Source organism: Heterocephalus glaber, unplaced genomic scaffold (genome assembly GCF_053883595.1).
Source record: "Heterocephalus glaber isolate CG9 unplaced genomic scaffold, H.glaber_assembly_v1.0 deba00001497, whole genome shotgun sequence".
In the NCBI taxonomy this organism is placed as follows: domain Eukaryota; kingdom Metazoa; phylum Chordata; class Mammalia; order Rodentia; family Bathyergidae; genus Heterocephalus; species Heterocephalus glaber.
This window is the reverse complement of record NW_028258320.1, coordinates 27,093,771-27,112,120: the sequence shown is the minus strand read 5'-3', so window position 1 is coordinate 27,112,120 and position 18,350 is coordinate 27,093,771. Positions and strand designations below refer to the sequence as shown.

The 18,350-nt window shown below is 36.5% G+C and overlaps 1 protein-coding gene and 1 pseudogene across 24 annotated transcripts in view; one reads left to right on the top strand and one right to left on the bottom strand.

Annotated features, from left to right (window-relative positions):
• Nucleotides 1–18,350, bottom strand: part of Ank3 (ankyrin 3) — a 515,763-nt gene that overhangs the window by 70,201 nt on the left and 427,212 nt on the right. For 15 of the 24 annotated variants that reach the window (XR_015440538.1, XM_087185531.1, XM_087185530.1 and 12 more), the window contains 3 exons: nucleotides 13,123–13,229; nucleotides 8,729–8,953; nucleotides 5,864–6,018 (listed from right to left, as the gene is read on the bottom strand). Coding sequence is in view for 23 of the 24 variants with exons in the window: in XM_087185531.1 (XP_087041657.1) it covers nucleotides 5,864–6,018; nucleotides 8,729–8,953; nucleotides 13,123–13,229 (487 nt within the window). In the remaining variant the exon portion in view is untranslated. Of the gene's footprint in view, nucleotides 1–5,863; nucleotides 6,019–8,728; nucleotides 8,954–10,839; nucleotides 10,873–13,122; nucleotides 13,230–18,350 lie in introns of all 24 variants that reach the window. The other 9 variants (XM_087185521.1, XM_087185526.1, XM_087185520.1 and 6 more) reach the window with 1 other exon arrangement.
• Nucleotides 15,971–17,080, top strand: LOC101719304 (proteasome subunit alpha type-6 pseudogene; annotated as a pseudogene).

Genomic DNA, 18,350 nt, shown 5'->3' with positions numbered 1-18,350 from the left:
AAGTCTGTGCACTATCCAAAGCAGTATCCCCCAATATAAATGTAATGTCAGCTTCACGTATAATTTGCTCTTACACTACATTAAAAAATGAAAAGGAACTGGTAAAATTAATTTTAATGATTTTCATTTAGCCCAATACATCCAAAATGTTACAATTTCAATGTGCAACCAGTGTCAAAATTATTAATGAGATACACACTCTGAAGACAGCAGAAACCTTTGTGTACCTGGTGTGTTTTATTTATTTATTTATTTTGGTACCGGGGACTGAACTCGGGACCTTGTACTTGCAAGGCAGATGCCAGAACCACTGAGCTAAATCCCTGGCCCATACCTGGTGTGTTTTAAATGTGTAGCATGCTTGGATTTGTATTAGTACCATCTTAACTGCAGTCCAGCCACATGCTGCTACTGACTGTAGCAAAGAGCAGACTAGAGCATTTCTCAACCTCTCTGATTTGTAAGGTAAGGTCCTCTAAGAGGAAGAGTCTTTCTGTTAATAAATACTTCCAGGTCCAACATAACCACAAACTAAAAAGCATCCCTTGCAATCTGACTTTGGAGGCACAATTTTAAACATGTTTAATTCAACTTTGTAAGGTTTTCATTAAACTTGCAAAGTAGATTCAATGTGGTGCACTGTTCAGTGATGTGGGTGGGGAAGAACATTTGCATTCTGCAGTATCTTTTTTCTCTCCTGGGAAAACACTAACTGATAAGGGCACAGGCAGACTTGCTATCAAGGAGAAAAGGTGCTCCTGCCATATGATACCTTGTGGCAAAGGCAGGTTCTTCACACTCAAAGCAAATGCCCTCTTTGTCATTCAGCCTTACTTCAAAAAAGCTTTGCTAGTTAACACACTTGCTTTCTCCACATAAAAAACTGATGCTTTTCTCCCTAGGCTTGCTTTAGAGGGACAGAAATAGACTTTAATCCCCTCCTTTTTCACACCTCCAGTTTTTAAAAATATGTATCTTTCTGAATCATAAAAAACTGAAATTATTGAAGGGAAATGTAAATACGAGTTGACATTTTTTAGTGACATTTTTGTTTTACACAAAGACTTTCACAGGCATGCTTCATTTGAGAAGACAAAGAGGCAAAGAACTACAGTATAAAGAAAAGTTGGTGTAGACAGGAGGCCCGATTTGGAAGTCTGGATCTGTTGACTATTTTCCGACTGGTGGTGGCGGTGGAGATGTGTCTAGCTCATATGGTTGTGCAATTTGGAAAAGGGGGTCCACTTGGAGTAGACACAACTATACAGGTACATAGGCTTGGCCAGCAGACAGTAGCTCTGAGGGAATTAGGAAAAAGCCCCCGCTGTGTGCTTAAGCCAGGATCAGGGCAATGGGAGTGGCAAGCGGAAGAGGCAGGATTTCAGACCCCACTTGCACAACTTATACAGCAGCTTCGACTGACTGAACATCAAGTGACTGGTTCTCATGCATTAAGCATCATAGTAGGAACTTAACAGGTGTTAGCTCATCTATGGCCCATTAGTTCCCTAGGAGGCCTCCTCACTCTGCACACTTAAATTAAGGCTTAGATAGACTGCGTACTTGGTTAGAATCACACAATTAGCAAGAAGCAGAGCCAGGATAGGAATTCTGATTTTTGTGACCACCACAGGACACTGGTCAAATCCTCCACTCCTTGAATCTGTTTTTCCCTGAAGTCATTCTGACAAATCTAACTGTATCTATGGAAAGGCTTTATGGCTTTTGAAGCACTACACAACAGATCTGATCATTATTATGCTGTTTAGTAAAAATCGGTGATCAAAATATTGGCTGAGATGATTTTAAAAAATAATTCGGTGTTGAAATTTCAGAGAAGCACATAATAGGCCTTATTATTAGCTTACAGACTGGTTATAAAATAGCCCACCAAATTCACTTATGGAAAGGGGATTCTGAAACGGAGACATTTATAATGTGATCGACATTATCAGAATCAATTGCCATAGATGACAGATAAAGCTTAATTTTTATGAACTAGGGAAATTAATAAGTTAAATAAAATAATGGTAGAGTAATTTATTTCTCCTTAAGGAGATTTTGAGCGACCTGGTGCTTGGACTACTTTTAATAACAGTTATCTTAGAGCAAAAAAGAGGGTGGACACAGTGGAGAGGACAGAACGTCATAAAAAACACACAGCCTCCTACAAGGCACTTAGGTTTCTCTTTCTACTAGAACTTTCACTAGTTGGACCTTCAAAAAAAACATAGGCTGGCTTCTTTCAAGGGACAGAATGATTTCTGTTTTTGCCTGGTTTGGAGGGCGGCAGTGCTCTGATAAAAATGAAGTGTCTTTGGGGTTGGGGAGGGCTAGTGGGAAATGCCAAGTTTGATATGAAATTGGCTTGAGCTTCAGTTACAAACCGTGTGTTGTGGTTCCTTCATAATTATTAGTTCTTAATTTAATACACAAACAAAACCATTATGCCTTGAAAATGTAGTTTTCAGTTTTGCACAATAGTGCTTGATTCTTTACACCTTAAGTATTTATATTTCCCTTTAACTGTCTAAAATGGAAGCAAAGTTTATCAATGGTCTTTAAAAATGTAGTAAAGAAACTGTATTGCCTATTTCCAAGATAACACACAGAATCCAGGACAGAGGATTATATCACTGTTTCTTTAAAAAGTCTGACAAATACTCTGAGTGTGGCAGTGTCTGGGGCATCATTTGTCTAAGCAAAGATAGGACTAATGCCTGTGTGAAAACTGGTTTGTCAAAAATAAAATGAAGATGCCTCAGCACAAAATCATGGAGGTATACCCACTAAGTACACCTTAAGAAATACTAAATACACTTTTAAGAAAAAAGCCTATGTTCACCTGATAGGGTATATAATGTACACTTGAAAAAGAAGGAGAATATACAATTAGAAGACTCTGGGTTTGCCAGAAATGCCCTGTCCAGTGCTATAGCACTGGCTACATTAGGTGTATGAAATTAACTGAAATTAAACAAAATTAAAAGTTACCTTCCTCTTGCACTACTCCCATTTTAAGTGCTCAAAAGCAGTATGTGAGTACTGATCACTCTACCAAGACAGTACAGAAAGAACATTTTCATCCTCATAAAGTTGTGTTAGGTAGCCAAGTCTTCAAAGTCAGTGTTCTTCCAGAATACTGTTACTTTCTCTGAACTTTTCTCAATGGAAATGTTTCTTTTAAATTTATTCTCCTGGAGGTCAATATTAATGAAGGTTGAGATAGAGGAAATAGCCTAATGAGACCTTTCCTCCAGTAAGTGACTTATTGTATGGAGCTCCATCTTTCTGCTCCCTCACCCAGGATTTGGTGAGTGCTGGTCAGTCCTGGGCCAGACGCTGGTGATAGGAAGACAAGGAACACATACCTTGTCCTCAAGGCAACAATCAAGGGAGGTTCCATTTTAAAAAGAGTGTGGTAGATGCTACATTTTAAAAATTAGCAACCACTTTAGGAGTTGCTAAATCATGGTTACATGAAAGTATTTTTATACTTTATTTTCCTTAAAACAATGAGACAATTATCATCTACAGGAAATGGATTTCTCTTCTCGCCATTTGTTACTTCTAAATGATCTTTATTTATTTATTTTTGTGGTACTAGGGATCAAACTCAGGACCTTGCGCTTGCGAGGCAGGAACAGTGCCACTGAGCTAAACCCCCGGGCCCAGTGATCTTTATTTTTTAAGCATTTTCACAAGTGCTAATTGATTTTCTTAGTTTATCTTCTTTAAAAACTGGATTTTTGGGTACATTTTCTTATAGACTGATATATTATTTTTTATAATAAGTTCAGGTAATAAAAATTAAGAAATTTAATTATCACTGAATGTTTCTATCCATCAGAAGTGATTTGAGGTTACAGAAAGAAAGCAAAGCAAATATCAGTACTGTATATGTATATTCCTTAAATGACATATATTCACTAAATATATAAACTGCATAAAATGACTCTTCTTCTGCACCCAATCTAGACCAAATCTAATCTGAACCAAATCTAAAGGTGTGCAGGAATTTTCCACTGTAGGTTTAGTGTTTTCTCCACAAGATATATATTTTTAAAATAAGCGGGATATACTTAAAACTCTTGGAAAATAGGTAAAACTAGATTTCAGTTGCAGCCCTGACACTTTGTAAGGTAACCTTAGGTAAGTTATTTGATTTCTCTGAATTTCAGTTCTCTTATCTTTAAAGTGAGAAGAAAGGCACTGAATTTGTAGTGCTGCATTTTCTTTTTAAATTTTCATACAGCATAAAGGCACTTAGCAGTCCTCATGAGCTTTGGACACAAAACGTTGCTAATTTCTTTGTACCACACTATAAGGACATCTTTAAATTTCATGGTTGGGGACAGACTATATCTGATATCTAACTTTTGGTGTGACAGTTTTCTTCAATAGAATGAATGTGACAATAATCAATATTTATCAAGGGTTCACGATGTGACAAGGACAAGCGTTTCACATCATTTTACTTATTCTTCTCAGAAGTAACCCTATGAAGCAAGGGAAGTAATCTCTGTTTCACAGAAGCAGCAGGCTCACAGGGATCAAGGGGCATGCTCAGTGTCACCCCTCAGACACCCTATTTCTGTCTACCTCCTTAGTCCACACTCTGAACCCACGAGAAATCCTGCTGGTTGCATTGCAAAACTCAGTGAGTTAAATAAGACTGGACTTTATGGAATATGAATGATATCTCCGTAAGCTGCTACTGAAAACAACTCCTGGCTTTATAGTGATTAGGATGTAACAACAAAGTACAGATCATCCCATGTTCTTCTCTACAGCACCAGATTTCATGAAGTTGGTCTCCCACAAGTTTTTCCACATTTTAGGTTTTTTTTTCTGGTACTGGGAGTTGAACGCAGGACCTTGCACTTACCAGGCAGGCAAGGTGCCACTGAGCTAACCCTCCGTCCCCTTTTTCACATTTTAAAAGGAAAACTCTGCATCAAACATTTACTCTCAAAACCAGTCTATCACCAATGTCTACTAGGAAAAACTCCGACAGTTCTAACAGTCAGATAACCTTAAAACATGTGTGAGAAAGTGACCTGCTCAGCTATTCTTTAACCTGGTCTTACTAGGTTAAAGAAAAAGACATCAAAATACCATAGACGGCAATAATTATCCTACAACTTATTTTTTAGAAACAAATTGTGGCCCAGGAGATACTAAAAATCATGAAGGATATTAAATCAGCTGGGAGAAAATTAAATGAGCTGAAAGACTCTATAAATAATTCCAAGAATAAACCATGAACTTATTTTCTGAAGAGTGTCTCTAGGCTTTGCAATCCTTCCACTACCATTTCACCCTCACCTTATCCATTTTTGATTGAGAAAACTTTCTTAGGTTTTGGAAAGATTGATATATTCAATTAAAATGTTAAGTGAAATAAATACAAGCTTAAATATCACGTGGGCTTCAATTATATGAATATAAAGAGCAAAATGTCAGCTCGATCTTTTGCAAAGGTGAAGGAGACCAAGAGGTGGAGAGGCGGGGAGTGGGCAGAGGGCGGGACGAGGGATTTAAGAAGAATTAAGATGTGTTACGTACATGTACCAGCTCCCCAAGATGAATGTCATCTTTATGTGCTGCAAACATGTAGTAATAAAAATAAAAATTAAAAAAAAAATAAACTGAAAGGATCCCCAGAACATTTATTTACACACCTGTACTCTGTGTGTGTGTGTGTGTGTGTGTGTGTGTGTGTGTGTGTGTGTGTGTAGGGGGCATTGTTAAATTAAACAAGCAATAAGTGCTGAGGAACTTGTGGTATTTCATTTAATCTAATCATTTCTTTGACTTCTGCCTGCATACAGTCACAGGGTCAAGGAGCCATCATTATTACCTTCATCCATGCCATTAAGTAACTCGGTTAAATCTTCATTTTTACTGTCGAATTGATGTTCCTTCCAAGTTTCACCATTTTCACTTCGAAGAACAATGAGTTCTCTCTCTTTTCCTCTCATGGACCCAAAGTGAGGAATTTCCACTATGACAGGGCTAGAAAAAAAAAATCCACATTATTTTGGTATTAAGTTGAATATATTTAGAGTATCATACTAAAAAATGTCTCATTAACAGCGTTCATTTGAAAATCAGAGGTGCCACTCAGGTTGGGAATGATTTCAAAGCTGCAGAATCATTTGCTCATCAAATAATAATATATTAAAAGCCTGAGAACATGCCATCATTCATTTATTCACAAACAATTCTTGAAGGCCTACCATATATTATGCATTGGATTTAATAAGGGAAAATATTCAGCACATATGAGTAAGAAATTTGAATCAAAAGTTATTAAAATAGGCCATAAGAAAGTTGGTCCATTTCTTTAAAAACACAACAGGTATATTATACAAAATGCTAATGATTTAAAAGGACACAGTCATTGCTCTAAAAAAATTCTATAAATTTCCTAATTTGAAGGTTATTTTTTTACCTTAACAATAAAATGATCAATTTAATAATCTATTCCGTCCAACAGTCAGTTTCCACGACTTTTGTGCCCTCTGTAGATAAGATAGTTTCTCTAATTTTTAATTTGTGAATAGCAGATTCATTTCCTGGCTCTAATATGACCTGTATAGGAATATTTAAACTTTCTGAAAAAGCAATTGTTGGCTTGAGATTGTGACATAAGGATATATTAATTTGTGACAGTGTCCTTTTGCAAAGAAATGTAAAAGAATGGCTGCAAATTGAAGATAGCCAATCAAGCCATGAGAAATAATTTTGTTAAATTTTAAAATAGGACCGATACGATGCTTAAAAAGATGAATGGAAGTAAGCAGACCACAATCACACACAGTTTATGTAGTTGGATTGTGCAGCTTTATTTTATGACATTTGAGTAGACAGTATCATTATTTTCCTACAGAGGTTGTATGTAACCTCACCTCCTAACCTATGTGTTTATGTATACATAGTAATAGAAGGAACAGTTAAACAGAGCATAAAAAGGGATAGTTGTAATAAAAATATGAATATTTGATTTCTTACATATATTCATTTAAAATGGGGATGATAAATATGATCATCTTACTTTTGGCAAAATAATGATTCAAATTAGGATTTTAAAAAATATTTTTATAATACATTCATTTTTTTAATAGGCAGAAACAAAAGCAACTATTCCTCAGGGCTAATAATTTCAAGTTATTAAGATATTTATTAAATTTTTAACCATGCCTTATAATTAGACATTAAATTTTATTTTAATTTTTTTTAGACCAAGATACAATCTTTGCAGGTTAATGTTTCAGATACTGTCTCTGTAAATATTTAAGGAATGTGGCTGTGTGTATAACATTCAACAATACTGGAGAGAAGGTATGAACAAGGTCTTTGACCAAAGAGAAAGCCAAGCATAACTTTTCATAACAGGTTTCTTCATGCAGATTGCCAAGGCAAATATAACAACCAAACAAACAAGCGAACAAACAACAAATATCAACACAGTTCAGCTTAAACAACACAAAAACAAAACAATTTAACAACTCAAAAGAATATTCTGTCTTCTACCTAATTTTCCTTAGATATCTTGCATTCCCAACACTTTCTGAAATCATTTTACTTATTGATAACATTTTCTTCTCAAAACACTAGTTTCCATAGTACACAGAAGTACTTTCTTTTAAAAAAAAATCTAATTGTACACACACAGACACACATACATACATACATACATACATACAAATATCATTTATAGCAAATGTTGATTCAAAGCCTGCAAATACCTTCTCTTACACTGGGTTAAAGACTATTAGTCTAGCTTAAAAAAATATATTCAGAAGAAACATTTCAACTTAAAGAAAGGTATACAGAAGCACAAAATTATGAAAGCAGAATGCTTGCGGTGAGTTCCACATGCTTGAAAAGCACAAGATAGGGAGCACTGCTACATGTAGTCAAGCCACTACGGGGTTTTCTTTCAGCGACACACATCAACTGAAAGCAATTAAAAAAACTTAAAAAAATAAAAATAAACTTAAGACAAGAATAAGACCATGAGTGTGACAGAAAAAAATTGAAAATGGAAAAAAATTGTAGACATTCTGTATCTTGTCTATAAAGGTCCTACCCAATAAATTTTGTTCCTTGAGGCCCAAGCTGCAGGATTCGGCTAACCAAGCTCTCACCCTCATTTACAGGGGGAGGATTAGTAGGAAGATGCAGTTTACTGAATAACATCCATGCAGCAGGAAGAGAAACAAGAAGGGGAAATCGTGAACAAACTGCCAGTCACGACAGAGCCTGCCTGATTTGCACCCAAGTGCCACCTCAGTGAAATAATTAGATTTAGTTTCCCTTTTTGTAAAAATACTACATCACAATGGACTGTGTCCCTAAGAATTCTCTTTCAAAGGACATGTCCCCAAAGTAGGCATTTATTCAATGAGGTCATATGATTCTAGCATTTGTTTGTTCTCCCTAGAAATGGTGCCTTGACTTCCAGGGGCCCGAGGGGTTTCTGTGCACTCGCTGGGCAGAGAACATGCTTCTGGTTAGTAAGCGCCTCGACCAGCAAACTGAGTTATGGAAGTATCAGCCTTTCACAGAATCACACAGCTTTGTGACACTGGCACTTCACAAAAAGTGTCCTCAATCAGATCCAACTAAGGCATTTCCATAGTTAACTCTGAAAGTTCACAGGGGGAAAGAAAATCAAAGATGTGGTAATAGGGCCAAGATTAAAAGTGACAAAACTTACCCTAAAAATTGTGCCCCTGCCGGACCCATTTCTACCAGCCTACTGGCTAATCCCTCTCCTTCCACCATGGGGGGTGGGTTGGCCAGTTTATGTCTCTTTACCAAACGGCAGGTGATTCGGGTGGGGGCCGTACACTTGCGTGGAGGAATAATGATTCTCATTCCATGGTGCCGGCTTCCCCTCATGGAGCCACCTCTTGCATCCACCATAAAGCTAACTAGAAACCTGTGGGGAGAAGATCAGAGGCCAAATCAAGAAGAGAAATAATCCATCTTCACAGCAGGTTTAGAAATTAAATGTTGAAAGTTTAAAGCAATTGACAATATAGCTATCATTTCTTTAAAGACCAATTGGTAGGAAATACGGTGGAGTCACATCAAACATGCATTTAATTTGTGCCCTGGGTAAGAACTGAAACATAATTTGTTTTTTTGGTGGAACATTACCCCCTCCCAGAAGCCAACTATTTTATAAGAGGCTCACACTGAAGGAAGCGTACATATCTCAAAACTGGAATAAAAACCATCTAATTAAAGGGACACTAATGAATTTAAAACCCCAATACTGTCTATAGTCTTTGTTGGTGGTTTATGGTGTGTATTCAAGAGTTATTTTAACTATAACTGGTTTCTACCATATGCTGACTATGGAATCTCCCTACCGTACATGTAAGATCAAACTCCACAGTATGTCTTAACACATACAACTCATAAAATGAAGGGGTATTTAATTATACCAACACTCTAATTTTTACTAAGATGAAACAGCAAATGACTAGGTCTGCTAAAAAAATTTTGATGGATAGGGATTAAATTTTTTCAGTATAAATATGGACTTGAAAGGTGTTTTATAGTAACCTACATTTGACTATTTTACATAGCAATACAAAAAATAAAACTTAGTCTTTTTTTTTTCTTTTTGAGACACAGTCTTGCTGGCCTAGAATTCATGATCGTTCTACCTCAGTCATCTATATGCCAGGACTACAGGCACTGTCTTTTTAGAAAATGTCTCTAAATTACATAATTGGATCACTGGCCTTTTTATTAAGGCTAAAAAAGGAAAAACAATTTATGTAGATATAGCAATGTAACAAAATTAATTGTGCCATATCTGAGTAGAGCATAGTGGAATCCCTGCTTTCTATCTTGCATGAGTTTGACCATCATTGCTAGAGTGACAAGCACTCTGGTGAACACAGACCAACGAGCCATCCTACAGCTGAACCAGTACGTGTCAGAGAGGGGGACTCCCACACATATCCTCACATCTAATTTTCACATTGGAAAATACTATTAGAACAGTGCCAAATATCAATGATTAGAAAGTTGTTTGAATTTCTGAAGAATATTTGCAGAAAAAAAAATCCGATCCATCAAAATCCAAGGGCTAAACGGTTTTGCTATCTGTGCTTAGAAATGGCCTAGGTGAGATTAGATTACTAATACTAATGCATGGATGGACAGACAGAGATACATAATGACTGCAGGTGAACAGTCTGGAGGAAGTTGGGAAGGTTGATCAGGATCAATATAAAATGGTACCAGCTATCACTTCTTGGCCTTTTGGCTAAGATCAAGTGTAAAAATCTGTACCAGCTACTAAAATATCAGAACCAAATGGACAAAACATTTTGGCTAAGATGATTTTAATGACAAACTGGAAAAATCTCTTTCTCTGGGTCTTGCATAGCATATAGCACATGGTTAGTGCTCGTTAAAATCCATTTATTATTTTAGTGCTTCCAACTTCACAGGCACAACAGGAAAGCTGGAATTATATGTCAAGAAGAATACATGTCCTATTATTCTATAACATTATAAGATACAGCGATTTGTTTTCCAAACCCATTCTCTATATTTTCTATGCAAAAAAATCATGCAACACAGTTCATAGAAACAAATAGCAACAAACTAAGGTGATTATTAATATTTAAACCATGAGTTCTACAAATGATCCTAAAACTAATACATGGATATTTCTAGTTTTGTGAACAGCAGAATGACAAATGCTGACATACTACAGACACTGACACAATCTAACTGTGAGAAAAAAAAACACATAAATTAAAAATACAAAAGGATGGTTCACATAAAGGACACGGTTATCACCTTGAATCATACTGAGGAAGTGGAGAAGAATAGCTGCAAAATAATTTAGAAAGCAAATGGGAAAAATTAATAGATAATTAGCAGCAAGCAACAGAAAATGTCAATGACAAGCAAAGAAAAAAACCATCAGAAAATGAAACCATGGCATTTGGCACTTGTGGAGCAACCTGGAAATATATTTTCCTTAAATGTCTGTACAAACTATTCCACAGAGTTGGTATTAGTGAAATATTTTCAAGTATAAAAGAAGTCTATTTTTTTTTTAAGTAAGTCATTCTTTTCACTTTGTCGTACAAGTCACTGTCTTCAATAAAATTCAAGGGAAAGGGGAGATAAATTGTATATTCTGACTTCATCATCTTCGATATGTCAGTAAGTCTGTTTCTGATTGTATTATATTTTGTGTCCTCAATTAAATCAAGAACATTTCTTTGCTATGTAGAGAGTATGAAGTGATGTTCTACAGTGGCAGTTCACCAAGCTGGAGTTCACTCTTCAACATGTGTGCCATTAATGATATCCTTGTCATTAAACATATTTTCTTTTAAAATTTGACCTTTTTGCTTTTACAATTTTAGGCCCACATCTGATATAAATTATGTAAATATTTTAGGCCATTTTAAATGACTGTCTAATACTTCAAGGTTTGTGTGAGTTACAGAATTGCAATATAAGGATTCAAAGGCCACTATGCAATTTATAGTTTACAAAGTACTTTTATAGAAATGACTGCCATTTAAATGGTACATTGCATTGATTTCTTAAACTTGTGGTATCAGAAGGCAAAATTCTATAATGATACTTTAACCTAAGGCATTCCTTTGTGTCAGACTTACCATCTATAAAAGGGAGACAATGAGAAACACCTATCCCACAGTGTCATTTGAAGGTTCAAATAAGTATTAAACAAGACAAGTACATGTAAAAGATGCAGCACAATGCCAGGCACATGAAGAGAACTAGGTAAATGTTAGTATTACAACTGATTTCAACTAGAAGCAGTAGAAAATACTTCGTATAATATATGACACTTTGCAAACATTAATTATTGTTAACTTATTTAATTTTGAATCATCACTTTTACTTGGTCACAACTAATTTATAAACTAAATGGCAATTCCAATGACTTGAGATAGTCATTATTTTTAACAAATTATTTTTGTACCTGTATATGTAGATATGAATTATTTCAAGTTTAAATTACCTAACTGGTGAAAAATCCAGTATCTAAAAATATCCTGATTTATCAATTCAGTTATCAAAGCAAATTACCTTTTAGCCTCCTGCCTTAACTTCCACTGGCCAAAGAGGAGGCAGTGAGCAGCCTTTTTGATGTGGTTTTTACTCAGCACTTTTGGTTTACATACATTCGTAAATTTGCTTTTTGAAAGTGAATTTCGCATTTTTCTTTTAAAATTCAGTTCATTTTTTTCTAATTATAATTTAATACAACTTAATTGCAATTTTATTTCAGGAACACAGAAGGTACCAACTGTCAACTGGAAGTTTTCAAGTTTATAGTTTGTTTTTTTTAAAGAAAAAGCATACAAAACTTGTGCTTGTTTGTCAAGTAAAAGGCCTATACTGCATAAGAAAAAGAGGAAGCAAGGCATGGTGCGCCAGCCTGTAATCCCAGCACATGCGACACCCAGGCGGGAGGGTCACCTGTTCAAGGTCAGCCTAGGCAATTTACTGAAACTGTGTCTCCAAATGAAAAGGGCTGGCCATGCAGCTCGGCGGTAGGGCACTTCTAGGTTCAATCCTCAATACCACCCCCCCAAGATGGTGTGAGAATACCAGAGCTTAATGCTCATTTAAAAAGTAAATATTTGACTGAAATTTTTTCTACCATTAGATGTGAAGCACAAAATCAGCTAGGCAGTTGGTGAGGTAAATTAACAGAAATACCTATTTAATTTTAGGCAGAAGAAAAATCAGATACCTAGAAAAAAATTACATTGGACCAGCAAAATAAACTGAAGAAAAATGACTGTTTAAGCAGTGTTTTAATCGAAAAGGAAAATTAAAAACTTAGATCAAAATGGCAAGAAAATTTTGCTGCACCAATAATTTTTTTCCAACATTGTGTTTTTTAGCAGTAAATAAATACACAGATTTGCCTAAAAATATTTATTAAATGATAACATATATGCATATAGCACATATTAATGAATATCTATTCATGTATGAAAACTGTCAGAACTATGGATTCAGAGCTACAAATAATAAATGCAATGTTAATTTAGCAAGGTAAAGGGGAAAAGTGCCATTTAGGTTACTTACCCAGAATGAACAGGGCTTGAGACAAGATTCACATTGTCTAAGGTGTCCGCAGCCCAGCTATAATGTCTAAGAGAATCTGAATCGAATTCCCTTGTGAATGTTAGATGCTGAAAAATAAAAGTGTAGCTATCATATCACTATATTGCATGCAACAAGATACTGGTTTTCTTCACACACACAAAACATATCTGTATTTCTCTAAAAATCCAGCTTAACATTCAAAATAAATACTTTAAAAATTCTCCTTTATAGATCTACATTAAAGTCCAAGTGCAAGAACATTAAAAAATAGACTATTACACACTCTGTTATTTCAGTATCTTAAAAAAAACACTGTTAGGTAATTTGCATGGTGAAAGGAATACTATCATGGCAGTATTTCCAAAGAGTGTAAATGTTTCAGCACAGGTCCAAATTAATCCTACAATAACTGTAAAATCTTTTCCTTCTTCTCAAAAATAAAAATTACAGCTTCTGATTCCAAGTGAGACAGAATTGCTAGCAGCAGTCTAGTGCTTCTGCCAAATAAACCAGAGAAAATACAAGAATTATATCTGGCATCAGTAGAGGGGAGTGGAGGCCTTGAGAACTCAAAGAACTCTACTTGGGACATGGAAAACCTTGAAGAATTGAGGTGATTCTTTGTTACCATTTTTAACTTGGGGGCATTTGTTACTTACTAGTGCAAGAAGAATTTGGGCTTTGTATCTAACAGGGACCAGTAGTGAGAAAGGGAAAGAGCAGGAGAATTCTGGTGAAGACTGGGTGGCCTTAAGCGAACTGTACTTTCCTGCTAAGAACACTGGGGCCATGAAGAACTGGAAGCTGAAAACCTAACCAGAAAGATCCCTGGCGAAGTATAATGGAGCTTCTGGCAAGTTTCATGAGAAAATGACTTCAGCATTTAGAACATGCAATGAAAAGTGGACTTGAAGTTCATGCCAGAATTTCAAATTAGGATGCCAGGACATCCTAAAAAATTAGAGCCAGGACAAACCAGTAGTCTGAGCTTCAACAGGACTGGAAAACAGCCCTCCTTTCAGTAAAATCTTGACTGGATTAAAATAATCAGCTTCTCTGTTGGCCTAACAGATGGAGGGAGTGAACTGTCTCTAGAGGAATATATCCATCAGGCACATCTACAGCTTTTCATACACCATGTCCAGCATAAAATAAAACCTTGTCAACCAGGACCAGAGCACATGAACAAAAACAAAGACAAAACTAAACCAAATCAGATAGCCTTTACAAGCAGACTCATGGGGCATCTAGATTTTGAGGTAAGTTAATAACTTTGTAATAACTATGATTCATATGTTTAAGAAAATACAGGGGAAAACAAAAAAAAAAAAGGGAGAGAATTCAACAGAACACTGGAATATACATAAGAATCAAATCTGTTCAATTCAAACTACACCACACCACCAGTTCTTGACTTAGGCAACAGAAAACAGGTTTACTAAATTGAAACCATATATGGAAAAATACACAAAATGGACGATAGGTTAAAAAAAATTAAAAATACAGACAACAGTATGAGACATTTGGAGCACAGTTAAAGTATTTACTCTAAGTGTAACTGGATTCTCAGAAATAGATGAGAAAAAAGTAAGGCAGAAGGTGCATTTTAAAAGATAATGGCTAAGAATGCTTCAAATCTGATGAAAAGTACCATCTCACAGACCAGAACAGTTTCAAGTTTTGTCCTGATAAAGAGCTCCTTCCAACAACACCACAGTAAAATGACAGCCAAGTGTCTAAAAACACACACATAGGAAAAGGAGACTATGAGAAACTACATCAGCAGGAAAACAGAAGGATTGGTTGAAAGAGTATTTAAGAAGTGATCTGCCCTCCATAAACCTATGACTGAGCTATCAGTTGCCCCACCCACCATCACCAACAGCCCTGGCAGAAGACTAGAGAAAGGCACCATACTGAAAGTAAAAATGGAATGCTCAGGTTCCCGGCCTCTTCCTTTCCTGACCTCCAGATGTAGACAGGGACAGAGAGTTCTAGGCAGAAAGTGAGAAGTCTCCTCGGATTCTGGGCTGCCCATTGGAATTTCCCACTCAAATGTTCCAGGCTTACTGCTACTAGTTTGGAAATCACAGCTCAGGAGCCCTACACCATTCAAAAAGCTTCTAATGAACTTGTTATTGAGTAGACAGCCAAGGGTCACCAGTCGGTTGTGAAAAGCATCTAACACAAAAAACAAGCAAACAGAACAAATATAAGCTAGAGGAAACATAAGCTTAAAAATTTTTATTAATATCCAGAGAGATGAGATCTTTTTATGCCCTGAAACAACAGAATGTTATTTTTTAAAATTGAGAAAAAAATCTTAGAAAGTATGTTATCATATAAGTTGAAATAAAAATATCTATAAAAGAGAAACTTTTTTTAAAATGGGAAGAAAATACAAAAAATCAAAAGACAGATCTAAGAGGTTCACATCTTCCCTCCTCCTCCAAAACAGAACAGTAAAATAGAACAGAAGAAATTAAGGGAGCTATCCAGGAAACATTCTCGGTGCTGAAGACCTGATTTCCAGACTGAAAGGATCCACCAAGTGACAAACACTATGAGTGAATACAGACTCCGCTATGGAACATCAGCATAAATTTCAGAACCTGGAAGCAGAAACAGTCACAGATGGTACAGTTCTATCACACTTAACAGCAAAAATGACAGCAAAGACAATGGATCAATTCTTTAAATGCAGTAAGAGGAAACAATTTTCAACTCCGAATTCTTTAACTAGCCAAGCCAAGAATGCAAATAAGATATTTTCAGGTATATATAAACCTCAAAAAATACTGAAATATTGGCCAGGGATTTAGCTCAGTGGTTCTGCCACCTGCCTCGAAAGAGCAAGGACCCGAGTTCGATCCCTGGCACCAAAAAAATAAAAATATTGAAATATGAACTTCACCTAACTGAAGGATTAAACCTTTCCTTTTAAAAAGAAGTGGCTGCAACTTCCAGTGGTGCCTGTAAGCCTGGTGCGGGAGCCGAGGGACCCGGAGCCTGCTTGAAATAGGGGGGGAACCAACATGTCCCGTGGTTCCAGCACTGGGTTTGACCGCCACATTACCATTTTTTCGCCCAAGGGTCAGCTCTACCAAGTAGAATATGCTTTTAAGGCCATTAACCAGGGTGGCCTTACATCAGTAGTTGTCAGGGGGAAAGACTGTGCAGTAGTTGTCACACAGAAGAAAGTTCCTGGTAAATTACTGGATTCCAGTACAGTGACTCACTTTTTCAAGATAATGGCAAACATTGGCTGTGTGATGACTGGAATGACAGCCAACAGCAGATTCCAGGTACAGAAGGGATACTATGAGGCAGCTAATTGGAAATACAAGTATGGCTATGAGATTCCTGTGGACATGCTGTGTAAAAGAATTGCTGATATTTCTCAAGTTTACACACAGAATGCTGAAATGAGGCCACTTGGTTGTTGTATGATTTTAATTGGTATCGATGAAGAGCAAGGCCCTCAGGTGTACAAGTGTGACCCTGCAGGTTATGACTGTGGGTTTAAAGCCACTGCAGAAGGTGTGAGTCAACCAGCTTCCTTGAAAAAAAAGTGAAGAAGAAATTCGATTGGACATTTGAACAGACAGTGGAAACTGCAAGTACATGCCTGTCCACTGTTCTCTCAATTGATTTCAAGCCTTCAGAAATAGAAGTTGGAGTAGTTACAGTTGAAAATCCTAAATTCAGGATTCTTATGGAAGCAGAGACTGATGCTCACCTTGTTGATCTAGCAGAGAGAGACTAAACACTGTCATTAGTTTACCAAATCCATGAAGCCATCTGTCCGTGCGTTTGATAACAACAGACCAACATTACGGAGGCCCTTGGATTGAAAGAAGAACCTCTCCCACTCCTGCCACCCAAGTGGTTAGGATTCTGTATAAATAAAGACAGTGCTTTTGGAAAATAAAAAGAAGAAGAGAAAGAGGAGGAAGAAGAGGTAGTATTGGAGGAGGAGCAGGAGGAGGAGGAGGAGGAGCAGGAGCAGCAGTGTGCACTTGGGGCGACCCTGTAAATTGGACTAGTGATATGTACACAGAATACCAAGCAAATGAAAGCATCATAGGGAAAATAAAGTGCTGAAAGGTAAATCATAATACATGTCACATGTGTAAGTAGCATTTACACAGTCACAACAATGCGAGCACTAAGCATTTATATAGCACAAAATACAAATGTTTTGAGAAATGGAAAGATGGGAAATGTGCATGGTAGAGGAAAGGGCATGAAAATAATCAAAGCTTCATCTCCCAGTTAGGACAGTCAGTAAATAACTTCTGAAAGGGAGCAAAGTCAAGAAGAAGTAGCATCCATGTGTTATTTAGGGACACAGAGGCACATAATGAGTCGTCACCAAAAGTGTTCTAAGCAGTTGTCCCTGGAAAGGAAAAACTGGAGACTGAAAGTATCCTTGGGATTGTGTTTTTTTCCCCATCAAGTATGCCTATGACTTTTATTGTCCATAATTTTCACAATGCTAAAACTTAAACTTAAAAACCTACTGTGAATTATAGATTTTAAAAAACAGCCCTGAAATCAAACTGAAAAATAATTTGTAGAACAATTATATGTAAGTCACTATCTAGGTCCTAGGAAAATGCAAAAATAAATGAGGAACAGCTTTCTCTGGATTCAACAAGAAAGGACACATCCAGCGGGCATATGTGTAATTAAGTATAATAATAGTTCATGGAACAAAGATTCTTACCCCAAAAGAGCAATAAACCACTCCAGAAAGTACCCAAATTCTGCCAGCTGAGCAAAGGTTAAGTGTGAGATTTAACCTGGATTTATCTGCCAGTTCCTTATACTGACTTCTGGAGACCCCAGCCAATCAACCTTTAGGCTAGGGCAAAATCTTAAATAGAAAGTGGGACTGCTGCTTTAATTTTTTTGGTGGTGGTGATGGTTGGAACAAACTATAATTCTTACATTTCAGGCCCTGAGGTTATTTTCCATGAAGGGCCATCTTTCTTTAAAAGTCTGATGAATACGTAGTATCACTCTTCTTTGGTAATTACAGTATATTATTTACCTTTGGTACTCACAGAAACATGTACTGGCGACATTAATAATTGAAGTAATGAATTATACCACACAAAAAGGTATCACTGCCGTCATGCAATATTTATCACGGCCTCAGTGTGCCAACACACTGGCGTTCCATGTTCCCAGGAGCCCTTCCT